The sequence below is a fragment of the Suncus etruscus genome, chromosome 8, assembly GCF_024139225.1.
Source record: "Suncus etruscus isolate mSunEtr1 chromosome 8, mSunEtr1.pri.cur, whole genome shotgun sequence".
Classification (NCBI taxonomy): Eukaryota; Metazoa; Chordata; class Mammalia; order Eulipotyphla; family Soricidae; genus Suncus; species Suncus etruscus.
Genome location: NC_064855.1, coordinates 5342114 through 5355100, shown reverse-complemented (window position 1 = coordinate 5355100; position 12987 = coordinate 5342114). Strand labels below are relative to the sequence as shown.

The 12987-nt window shown below is 44.1% G+C and overlaps 1 protein-coding gene across 1 annotated transcript; it reads right to left on the bottom strand.

Annotated features, from left to right (window-relative positions):
• Nucleotides 1-1189: 1189 nt before the first annotated feature.
• On the bottom strand, nt 1190-8757 carry LOC126016066 (caspase-1-like). Its single transcript, XM_049778590.1, has 6 exons — nt 8736-8757; nt 6267-6376; nt 5266-5442; nt 4627-4861; nt 1766-1875; nt 1190-1288 (listed from the first exon to the last, which is right to left on the bottom strand). The coding sequence occupies exons 2-6, from the start codon at nt 6366-6368 to the stop codon at nt 1190-1192; spliced, it is 723 nt and encodes a 240-aa protein (XP_049634547.1). The 5' UTR covers nt 6369-6376; nt 8736-8757.
• Between the last annotated feature and the right edge of the window lie 4230 nt (nt 8758-12987).

Sequence of the window (12987 nt, the reverse complement as noted above, 5' to 3'; positions counted from 1 at the left end):
CGAACCCTGAGCTCTCCTGTGCTTCCCGAGTCTAACTTGGAGGTCACCCCAGTTCTCTCTTCCCCACCCACCACCAGGCCTTAGTCCTGCATACTATACACACAAACACACATACGTTATTTATTCCTAGGCTGCCAAGTACTATCTACTCTACTTCATGCTGTCGACAACCTCTTGTCCCTTTACACTGGAAATAGCTTGTGGTCTGGGTTCGAATCAAATCTGCTTTCTAATTAGTGTCTTGGAACAGAATCATGCACTTATGGACTTGCTTGGCTTTGCTCAAAGCGGTCTTGATTCTGAGAGTTAGGAAGGTCACACGCAGCTCTGTGTCTTTCTGGTTGACGGAGAAATCTGTGAAGTGAGGAGCCCACTGGAGGAATCCCACTTGCATACCCAGGGCAGGAGACCTTTAAATCACTCAAAAGAATGGAGCCTTATTCATGTCAGCTAGTAGGACTGAAGCACCCAATCCAAACCTATTACCTGTCCTTTTAGGATGATAAACAAGACAAAATAACACATGACAACCTGTACTTTTATTTGATTTATTGGAATGTCTGAAGAAATGTCTATTTCCCGCAGAAATGATTCCAGAAGAAGGGACCAAACAAGGGGACTCCTTGCTTCCTAGAGGAAAAGTTAAAACAAGGAAAGAGAATTAAAAACACAGAGTCCACAGAGAAAGGATATGGCCACCTTTGTGGGTTGTGCGATCACTCAGAAGGGAAGAGCTGACCCAGGGCAGGGGAAAACCCCATAGCCAGACAGATAGTCTTTTCTTTTTTTCAAGACCAGGAGAAAGAACCATCATTCCTGGACGAACAAGAGTCAGGGAGAGAGGCTGGAGTCATGGCGCTAGAGGTAAGGCATCTGCCTTGTGTGCGCTAGCCTAGGAGGGACCGAGGTTTGATCCCCCAGCGACCCATATGGTCCCCCAAGCCAGGAGCGATTTCTGAGCGCATAGCCAGGAGTCACGTAGCCTGAATGTCACTGGGTGTGGCGGAAAAACAAAACGAAAAAGAGTCAGGGAGAAAGATAGGCTCAGGAGAGGCAGCAACCTGCTATGACCCTGAACCCCCATACTTTCCCCCAGAACTGTTTCAGCACCTGCGCTTGCTCTCACATCCGCCCCACCACCACCACCACCACCACAAACACAAACATATGAGAGGCACCACTTACTTATTCAGTATCCTGGGAAGAGGTAGAAGGCTTTAGTGAATGTCACTCTCTCGGTGGTGGGCATTTGGGCCCTGCTAACTATATGCTCAAAACTGGACCGGACCTAAAAGGAAAAAGGGAAGCTTGTTTGGCCTGAGTCTCTCTAGCTGAAGGCAGATCATGTCTCTACCAGGAAAATGAGAGTAATGACCATCACAGCATCACTGACCACATAAGAATCTACTTCTGCTGTCAGAATAATAGCAATGTGTGCAGTGAAAAAAGGGAATTAACACACACACTTTAAGGTTCTGCTCAAGAATCTGATAACTGGGAACAGGTGAAGCATGGTCCACCTATTTACCTATTACGTATATTTGCCAAACACAGAAAACCTGTTTATTGAGAGTTTTGTATCAGATGAGAAGATTCTGCTCAGGTCAGCCAGCTCAAGAGTAAGCCCTGATACTGGTGGTGTGGAAAGAAGAAAATTGGGGGTCTTTCTGGGGAAATTCTCTGAAACTGCTCTTAGAGTTCTAGTTTGAATAGGCCAATGCCTAGGAAAGTAGATCTCAGGCAACTTGGATATCCTGATTCCTACCTTTCGGAAAAGTTCCTCTAGGTCGCAGGACCAGGCATATTCTTTTAAATTCTTGATGAGTGCTATAATGAAAAGGGAACCCTTCGTGGGGTCTCTCCAGGAAACATTGTCTGGAAATAAAGAGATATTTTAAAGCTCAGGCCAGGGTTCCTGATTAGCACAGAGATAGGGGTGCTTATGTTTCACCCCAGTGGGTGCATGCTGCTTATTCTCTTGCATTCTGTACCACACAAGCCAATGGTATTTCTACCAATAACCAACCCTCTAGTGGGCCATAAGGTGCAGATGTTCAGGTGCAAGCGTTTCTCTGAGTTCATGAAATAAATCTGATAGGCAGAGAGATTCCACGGGGGCTTGGGGAAGAAATAACCTGAGGGCACGAGACAGTTTAGTGCAGTGGGATGGACCCAGGCTAAGCATGCAGAAGGCCTGGGCTCCATTTTCTTTACTCAGGGAGGCATTTATCATGGAAAAATATACTTTTTTTTTCTTTTTATCCGAATCACTTCTGTGTTCTTTTTTTTTTTCTATAAATTTTTTTATTTAAGCACCATAAATACAAGCATGATTGTAGTTGGTTTTCAGTCATAAACCTCCCCTTCACCAGCGCAACCTTCCCACCACCAATGCCCCCATCTCTCTTCCCCTACCCCAGCCTGTATTCGAGACAGGCATTCTACTTCTCTCATTCATTAACACCGTCATGATAGTTGTTAGTGTAGTTATTTCCTTAACAGCATTCACCACTCTTTGAGATGAGCTTCATATTGTGAGCTGGTCCATCTGGCCCTTAACTCTATTATCTCTGGCCTTATTACAATAATGTTTTTAAGTTTTTTAAAGACCCATAAATGAGTGAGGCTATTCTGTGTCTATCTCTCTCCCTCTGACTTATGTCACTCAGCATCATAGATTCCATGTACATCCATGTATAGGAAAATGTCATGACTTCAATTCTGACACCACACAGTGCCCAGAGTATCTTGGGGGTGATTCCTGAGCATATAGCCTGTAGTAACACCTGAATTCTGTTAGGTGATACCCCAAAATCATAAATAAAAACAAATCAAAACAAAAACAAGAAATAACCAGAGTGTGGACCCCAAGGGTGCAGTCTATTGACTCTGATTTATGTTCATTTTAAAACCCTGAAAGAAAATGGTCTTGTCTATAGAAGGTTTAATTAATCATTTCAACCATAAGGTATATTTGAGGATGCTTTACCAGTGTCAGGAAGAATATAGACTATATAGCACCCAGTCAATACAGAGTGTGTGTATTCATAACTTTTCAAATGTTTTGCTTAATAAATAATTTATTGGGGCTGGAGAGATAGCACAGAAGTAAGGCATTTGCTTTCCATGCGGAAGGATGGTGGTTCAAATCCCGGCATCCCATATGGTCCCTCGAGGCTGCCAGGGTCAATTTTTGAGCATAGAGCCAGGAGTAACCACTGAGCACTGGTGGTGTGACACAAAAAACAAACAAACAAAAAAAAACAAAAAAAAAGAAAGAAAGAAAATATAATTTATTTAATTTTATTAAATTCTGGGCTAGAGAGAGAGTGCAGTGTTTAATGGGATTGCCTTGCTTATGGCCCACCTTGGGTTCAAACCCCAGTACCACAGGTTAGTCTTGCATATTGGTGGGTATGGCATAGCATCAGAAAATATACAAATAAAAACTTTATTTTTTTGGTTTTTGGGTCACACCCAGGAGCACTCAGGGGTTCCTCCCGGCTCTATGCTCAGAAATCGCTCCTGGCAGGCTTGGGGGGTCATATGGGATGCTGGGATTCAAACCACTGTCCTTCTGCATGCAAGGCAGATGCCCTGCCTCCATGCTATCTCTCTGGTCCAAATCAAAACTATTTTAAAAATATAAACTGTACAAAGTAAAAGTAAAAATTGTCATCAAAGATTAAAAAATATAAGCCTAGAAGTGATGTAAAAGAAAAAATGAGAATTTTATAAATTTTATAAAAATAAAATAAGAATTTTATAAATGTTATAAAAATAGATATGTAATAAATGATTTTAACACTGAGTCTTTTCTATATGCATCCATCGGTTTGGAATTTATTCCAGTAGATAACTCTTCTATTTATCCCTTATCATTTCAGAAAAATATTTTACACTATGAAGGATTTTACTAATTGCTAATTAAATTATATATGCATGCATATATATATATATATTTATATACCTTTGTTTTCTGTTGTTGCTGATACCTGAGTTTAACCGGAAGGAAAGTTGGAGCTCCCCAAAAGTTTTAGGGCAGATGGAAGTTTCTAGACAGTTATTCTCACAGAAATGTCCAACACAGACAGCTGTTACCTGGTGTAGAGGAGCAGAAACCAATGAAATCTTTCTCTATATGTGCTTTGCTAACGGAGTCATCCTCTAAATCTTCTAAATTCAGTGAAGAGCTTCTTTCAAAATCTTCTGCTGAATCTTTTACCCACGTCATTCCTTCTCTGACTGGGAAAACAAGATTTAATTTTGATTATTTGTAATCATCGGAACATCTTTTTATTTATATTCATCTCTCCACTAACTTTTTTCCCAAATCTCAGGAACTATCTTTTCAATAACTCCTGTCTCTCCCAACTCTGGCATGAGTCCTAAAGATACCTAGGCATCAGAAATGTAAATTGAAACATGACATGACATTAGTCTTATAGTTCAAAGAGTCTACCACATTTTACATTTTTATTTTATTATGATTATTTTTATTTTACTGACTGTAGATGCCTCTCAACACTGAGGAACAAATACAAAGAAATTAGATGCAGCCCAGCCCATATGGTTGCTAAGGTGAGTACCAGAGTGGCTTGTCTTCTAATAGAAAAGAGTACTCACCACCCCGGCAGGCCTGGATGATGATCACCTTTGGCTTGTCCTTCAAATTCGGACAATTTTGAGTGTTCAAACTTTTAAAGATTTGGTCAATGCTTAGTAGATCATTGACATCCTTAGAGAATTTCTTTCCACAGATGCCCTCTCGAATCCCATGAGACATGAGCACCACAAAAGTACTGTCAGCAGATGCATGTTCTGGCCTGGCAGCAAATGACTTCAGCTCCATGGCCATGTCCTGGAAGAGACCAGCACGCCATGTTGGACTGTGATTCAGTCACATTCATGGCACCTCTGGGGAATCTATTCAACATACACTGGCTGACCACGAAAACAAGTAGAACTTAAAAAAGAAAAGAAAAATGATGTTTGGATTCAGAGAACAGTGAACGAAGAACTTATGAGGTGTTTTTCAGGGACATAGAGTAGAAACAGTGGGGTGTGATGGGGTTGATATCTCAATAAGCAGTCCTGTTACAGTTTTGCTACAAGGCTCTCTGTTAGAATGGATTAAGGTAATAATCATCTGCAAGAGGTAAACATAGGTTGTTGACTATCTGTGTTATTTCATTTCTGGGGCTATTTTTTCCTGACATGTCTTAGAAACATGAAGTATGTGAATACATTTCTACACTGATTTACCGGAGCGGTGAGATCTCCTCTCACTTCCACACTGTATCCCAGATCTTGTAGTAGCGTTGTCATGTTTTTCGTATCAATTTCAGCTCCTGTCCTCTTAGAGAGATTCTCAAACTCTATATTACAGATAATGAGGGCAAGTCGTGTACGCTGGCTTGACTTTTTCTTGATTGGATATATCTGTGGAACATGGAGATAGAAAGATTAAGTCTGCACTTCAGTGTTCATCTCCGGAACCTAACACCTGCTACTCTCTCAGTCTGGTCAAGAAACTGAGTCCCCAAACTGAAGCTAAAAGCAGAGAAGGAAAACAAGGCTTGCCCTTAGACTGATAGTTGAGTTTATTCAAATCCAGATGGTCACAGAGCACTTACCATATCTATTTTTGAAAGGTGAAATTATGAGATGATCAGTCTCTAAATCCAAAATGACTGGAATTTAACTCCTCCACTTACTGTTTTGTCCAAACTATTTGCCAACCCAGGTCTTCATTTTTCTAACTTTTAGCATGGTTTCCTTTGAAGACCTATTTTCATTACATTATGCTTAGGAAAGAGTCCAGCTTAGTGCAATAATCAAATATTTTATCATAATTATACTTATTCCCTAAGTAATTAGATGAAACCCATTTTGATCCAGTTCCTTGGATTTTTTTATGTAACTCAGGAATGCTGAGGGAAGAAACATCCATTGCAGAAGGAAAGAATCAGAGTGTTTTCCTCAGTCTCTCAAGGATGCACTGTGGCTCTGTGAAAAGATCCCATACGGGGTCAGAGTAGCACAGTGGTAGGAGCATTTGCCTTGCATGCTGCTGACCAGGGACAAACCCGGGTCCAATCCCCCGTATCCCATATGGTCTCCCAAGTCTACCAGGAGTGATCTTTGAGAGCAGAGTCACAAGTAACCCCTGAACACAGCTAGGTGTGCCCCCCCCCAAAAAAAAAACAAAGAGAAAAAATTCCCATGTGCCTTTCACCCTGCTCCTTGTAAACTGAGGACAGCACCTCGGATGCCTTCTCCTGCTGTATCCTTTGGACTTGGTCAAGAGGACAAAGCTTGAGGATTCCTCCTGGCTCACAGCTGGTGGTCTCTTTTGCTTGTACCATGAGAGAAGCTGCCAGAGAGAAGAAACAAGAAGAGTGGCCTTAGGATCCCTCCTGGTACCCCTTATACATTAGCTCTGTGTGAACTTGAGGAGGAAGGAGTAATCATTCCCAAGAGCAGCCCTAAGTGAGGCATATGCACTGCTGATGCAACTCAGTGTAAACAGGGGAGAGGCTATTCGTGGGCCATGGGACTGTAGGGTCTAAATTATTGCAGATGTCTTTACTCTAAAGATCAGGGTTCAAGACCATGAGTGATGTGAGACTTATGTTTGGCAATCAGTAGGTGAGATAAGACAGTTACTATTCACAGTAATTCCAAGTGATTTAAAGCTAAGGATAAAATTTAATGGAGGTAGGTGTGAATGACTGGATTGCTACATTTTGGAAGGATGCACTTGTTTAATAGACATAGGAGTTAGTAGTGTGTGTGAGAGAAAGAGAGAGGGAGAGAGAGAAGGAGGAAGGAGAAGAGAGGGAGAAATTGAGGACAGAGATAAACAGAGACAGAGCAGAGAAGGTTCAACAGCAAACCTTTGCTTGGTTCTTAAGATCTTGCTACAATGCAAGCCCGGGAGGAGTGATGAGGAAGTAAGTCATATGTGAAAGAGTATAATAAATGCTATAGTCCAGGGCCCTCGCCGGGGGGCTCCCAGCAACTCAACACCCACTGCACACATAGGAGGAGAATTCTTTACAGTGGTTCAAGTGAGATGGCTAGGGGTGAGAAGGTAATGTTGGTTTCCAAGGGATAGAGTACCCAACAAGATGAGCATTAAGCACTGGTTGAAGAAATGAAGGTAGTCCTTTTAAATTGAAATTTTAATTGAGAGGTATTTTTGCCAGAAAAAATAGAATATTCAAAAGTAAAAATTAAATTCATTCTTGAAGAAGAATTTGAAGGTGAGTATTAATCAGTTGAGGAAGCAGAGTGGCTTGTAGTGAGCTGTGAGGAGAGCAGAGATAATGAGAAGGGAAGGTGCAGAAATGTTGGGGAAGAAATGTTCAGTTTCTTCATAAGAGAGTTACGGAAACAATAGAGAAAAAGAACGGTTGGAGGAAATATTCCAACTGCATGGGAGGCATTTTTCATTCAAGAATGGAAGTGTGGCTGAGATGTGAGTTACACACAGAGAACAGCTGCTTACTTCAAAATCTCAATGGACTAGAAATTTCTATCCTTCGTGCACTTAAACACGATTGGCCCTTATTTTTAAAAAACAACATTATTTCATCCTTTTGTTGTTGTTGTTTGTTTGTCTTTTGGTACAGTTGGCTGTACTCCAGACATGATCGCTGTGCTCAGGAATCACTCCTGGCAGAATTCTGGGTGACAGAGCCAGACCCTGCCTACTGTACTATCTTTCTGGCATATTCTTTACATTCCAACTAATAGGCATAAATGAGTTGTCATTTTCATGACTAAATTTTTGACTAGCCTAAATTTCATGCCAGAGATTCCTGAGTACCCATTCAACCATCAGTCACATATTTACACAAGCTTAGTCAGAGCAAGGGCCTTGATAGAGTGCTCATGACCTTGTTTGGAGTGCTTATGACATAGAGCACATACCCACAGAACAGGCTGTGCAACGTTGGCATGTGCTTAGAATTTTTCTAATGGCTGTGAATAAGTGCCCTAGTGATAAAAGGCTTCTGGAAAGGGTCTTTTGAGTCACATTTTTTTGCATGCACATGAGAGAAACCACTGTTTGTTGCAGGTGCCATTTGGGACTAAATCAGCCATGTTTGACTTTTCAGAAAACGTAAAATCCAGAGCAAGAGGAAGAGATGAAGGTGAACCAGGAATGTACACAGAATTACAAGGAAAATACGGTGGATCCATGGCTTCAGACTCACAGGGATGTGAGCAGGGACTTTGAAGCACTTCCATGGATGGAGCATAGAAAGATGCTGTGTGTTTCTCTGAAAGATTGAATTTTGGAGGTGAGATAGTACCATTGAGGATCATTTCTGGTTTCTGATTTGAGTAATGGGAAGAGTTTGGCTACTGGCTAAGAAAGAGGACACTACAGGAGAAGTGGAAGGGGCAGGGGACACTGATGGCCCTGCATGCAGACACACACACACACACACACACACACACACACACACACACACACACACAGCAGAGTCTGTGAAGGCTTTGCCCCTTGTGGGGATTTAGGATTTGAGACACAGGTTCAAGCCCTGTAAATACCAATGAGGTCATTAAAGTGAGAAGAGCGTTTCTTTTCTGTCATCAGAGTCTCAGGAAGGAACAACCTTAGCCAAGCTCAGAAATCCATCCAGATCTGAGATTTGATACCCTGAACAATTATCCTATTACTGGAGGGGGATTAGTTCAAACAAAATGGAAAATCCCATTACCTGGCAAGACATTTGCAGGTGTTTGTGCATCTTGCGTAGGAATCACAGCTTCTGGGCCTATGAAAAAGGATGCAAACATTAAAACTGACCTTGGTCATCTCTCAGGCACTTTCCCAATGGCTGAGCAGGAAGTTCCTGCCAGAGTGACATTCCTGGGACCTGAAGCCAGGATTGGTTGACCTATATTGGTTGACCTATAGCTACAGTCCTCAGTGGGAAATGAAAGAGTCTCCACATTCAGACTGACCGAAGCAGTCATATTCTTGACTGAAAACAGAGCAAAACCCAACTGGTACAACTTTGGAAGAGAGCATAGGATTAGCCTGGAAGATGCTGCTAATATGCATGTTTCCAGGAGGTTCCTGAGGGGAGGTGTATGACAGGCACTCGTGTCCAAGTAAATGAGGATCAGGACTTTGGAGAAAAGACCAGAGCTGCAGATAGGCTCCTAACCCTGTCAAAACTGATCAGGGTCAAATATGATGGAGAGAGATCCCAATGGCCTGCCCCAATCAGTGCTGAGTGAGTTTTCTAAGTTCAGGAAAGGAGAGAGGGCAAACCTCTCCTGAAGCCAGGGTGTGACAAAGGTCTGCCTTGGCTGTCACTTGAGGTCATCATTCCATTTGGAGGAATGATGCTCATGGCCTCTGTGATGCATGTTCTCCCTACCCAGTGACAAAAGCCACATTCCAGGGGGAAAATTCTTCAAGGAATTTGTGTCCCAACTAAGACTCTTGGTGCTACATCCTGTGGAGCCACTGGTTTTATTCAGACCAATCAATCTCCTTCTGAGTTTTGCTGGAAACTTCCAGAATTTGTGTGATCTATAGAATGAGAAATAGTGCTGCTTTTCTCTTATAGGTGCCTATTGAAGACAATCTTATAGTAGTAGATTTTCTTCAACAACATATGGCTTCAGCTTCCTGCTGTAGGATGCCCCTCCCAGTACTTCAAAGTCCAGGAAAAAGGTTGCAGTGTGGCCCTTCCAGCTGCTGGACAAAGGCATGAAGACCAAGAGGAGTCCTGATCTAAGGGCCAAACAATGGGCAAGAAAATGCCCTGACCAAGCTTTCCCATAAAAAGGACTCTGACATGTTCCCCTTGTCATTGTAGATAGTCCTGGGGGAATTGGGAAGAGGTGAGGGACAAGACCAAGCATGTGTCCACCAGGCTGAGGACACATCTTCCCAGACAGGAAGTTGGAACCCAGGTGTCAAACCTGTCATGTTGGGTTTTGTTCTCTGGGAGATATTTCCATGAGTCTGGAATGGGACAAAGAGGAAAGCACAGATGCTTTCCTGTGATTCCAGACCTTTCCCACACTCTGACTGTACCATTATAAATTAATTTGATCTCGTGTGAAATTGGAGAGGTAGCAGAGGGGAAAAGAGGGATTGAAAGACAAGCAAGAAATCTGTCACCCACATCCTGAGGCAGAACACCCCACTCAGATTCTCAAACCCTAGGGTAAAAGAGAATGTCTTCTTCCTCTGAGGGTGACTTTAGTGTAATTCCTGGGCCCAGAGGAGCTGAAATGAGAGAAAAGAGAGGAACGAGTTCAGGGCCACAGGCATAGAGATGGTGCCTGGCACCCACACCTGGTACCTGCACCGCGATGACCCGAGAAAAACCAACAAGACCCGGGAGGCCTGGCAGGAGCCCAGGCCGAGAGCTCACCCGAGAGGCCCAGCTTCATGGCCAGGTATGAGTCAGACTCGCAGATGTAGTTGATGGAGATCTGGCAAGCCAAGGGCCCCTTCCGGATGACATTGTCAATGAGGGCTCGGGCCTTGTCCATCACGGTGGCGTACTCCACTCTCACCTGCTCCATCTCCTCCTGGTTCAGCACTCGCTCCTCCAAGAGCTTATCTAGAAGGCCATCTATTGTTTCCTGGCCCACAGACTGGATGAATGGCCTCCTCTTGTCCTTCAGGAGCTCGTCTGTTAGAAGCACATGGACTGCTCAAGGAGGGTGAAAGGCTACCAGGATCCTTCATCACCAGCTTGTCTGGCTTTGCACAGTTGAGTTCTGAGTGTACTGCGTGGCCCTCATGCCTCCCCAGGTTGCTCTGTGCTGATGGCTCAGGTTCCTTTGAGCCAGTAGCAAGAACCCATTCCAATTTCAGTCTGTAGGATACAACCCGGTTTGGTAGATGCCCACTTTGGGGATGGTGTCAATGGTCCCATCTTGTGTGGATTCTGCACACGTGGGAGGCAGCAGGAATGAAAGAGCCCCGAGGAAATCAGGGGATATTGCAAATCACCACAGGACAAAGGTAAAGTTCCATTCCCTTTCTGGGTCCTGGTTTTCCTCTCTGACTTCCATCAGTGTCTGCTGGAAAACCTCCCCTCTTTCTCTTTGCTCACCCTCCTCATGCTCCTCTGCTCTCTGGAACTGCCACAGACTAACAATAACAGTAAGAAATGCCCAGCAATCCCAAAGCAATTCCTTCTCCACCAGAGACACTCACCGGCCATCTCTCAGGTCTGTGAGCCTTATTGTGTGCTGTGAAATGAAACTGGGCCTCTTCCTGTTCTGCTGGGTGTGTGGGGAGAAGATTGAGAAATACCCACTATACTTGTTTATGAGTGCTTTATATCCTCCAGGCTCTGAACCTTAGACTGGAAAGATTTCTTGTCCCAAAGAAACTTCCAGCACAGGGATTGGAGAGAAATGTCTCAGGCTAGAGAACCGAGTCAATACAACCAAACAACAGAGAATAGTGTGCAGAAAAGCCCTATAAAAGTGGTGTCCCCAAACACCTCTCAGCATATCTCCTGAGTACCTAAAGGTATGAAGTGGGGTTCAAAAGTACCACTGGGAATACACTGGGGGTCCACAGTGGTATGTCTCAGAAGATCATGGGGGTCATCCAAGTACCTCTGGGAATACAGTGGAGGCCCCTAAATACCTCTAGGTACACCCCAGAGGACCTCTATTACCTCTGGATATGACCTTGATGCTGCCATGGAACTCTAGAGACAATCTAGAGGCCATTGAGTATTTCTGGGTGCAATCAGGAGGTACCCAAGTATCTTTGAACATAAACTGGAGGGCCTCATGTACCTCTGGGCACACCTGGGGCCAAAAGAGTACCTCTCGGTCCATGTTTGAGTTAGCTGGGTACCTCTGGGTACTTCTGAAAGCTCACAAGTATTTGGGCAAAACCTGGCAGCCCCAAAGTACCTCAGGAAACACTCTTGAGGCCCTTGAGTAAATCTGGGCCTAATCTGTTGGTTGCTGAGCACATCTGTGCACCCACTGGGGGCCCCTCAGTGTCTGTGGATACACCCAAGAGACCCACGAGTATGTCTGGCCACATTGGAGGCTGATGAGTACCTCAGGATACACTCTGGAAGCCTCTGATTAATCCAGGTATACTGTGGGGGGTGGGGGTTCCAGGTACCTCTACTTAAAAGCTGGCAACCTCCCAAGTACCTTTTAATATACCCTGGAGGCACCCCAGGTATATCTGAGCATATATTGGAGACTCCCATGTATATCTTGGCACAATCTAGAGGCTTCTGAGTACCTCATAGCACACCCTAGAAGCCCCCAAATATCTCTGTGCATACTCAGGGCCAAATGAGTATCTATGAATACTCCTAGAGGCCACCAGGTACTGATGGGCATATGTTTGAGGATTCTCAAATACCTCAAGGTACACTCTGAAGGTCCCCGAATACCTTTAGGTAACACCTAGAGGCCTCAAAGTACATCTGGGTACACTCTGGAGGCCCCATGTACTTCTGGGCACAATCAGGAGTCCCTGAGTACATCTGGGCACCTTTGAGGACCCAAAATTACATCTTGGCAAACCTTGGAGGCTACCAAGTACCTCTAGGCACACTTGGGGGCCCAATAAGTACCTCTGAGTAGACCCTGGAAGCCACTGCATACCTCTGGGCACACCCAAGAAGCCTCCTAGGACCTGGCATATCCTGGAGGCCCAAGTACATCTTTGAACTGAGGGTCCCCTTGTAACTCTGAACACAAACTACAGGCCGATGAGTACCACTGGACAAAAATCTGGAAGCCTTCATTTACCTCTGGCCAAAACCTGGAGACCCCAAAGTACCTCTTGACACACCTGGGCCTTACAAGAAAATACCCTCCGAGTGTACTCTGGAATCCACTGAGTACCACTTGGCACACGCTGGAGGCCCTGAGAATCTCTTCACACATCTTGGATGCTTCCATGTACATCTGGGCACAAAACAAAGCCCCTTGTATGTCTAGTCACAACATGAA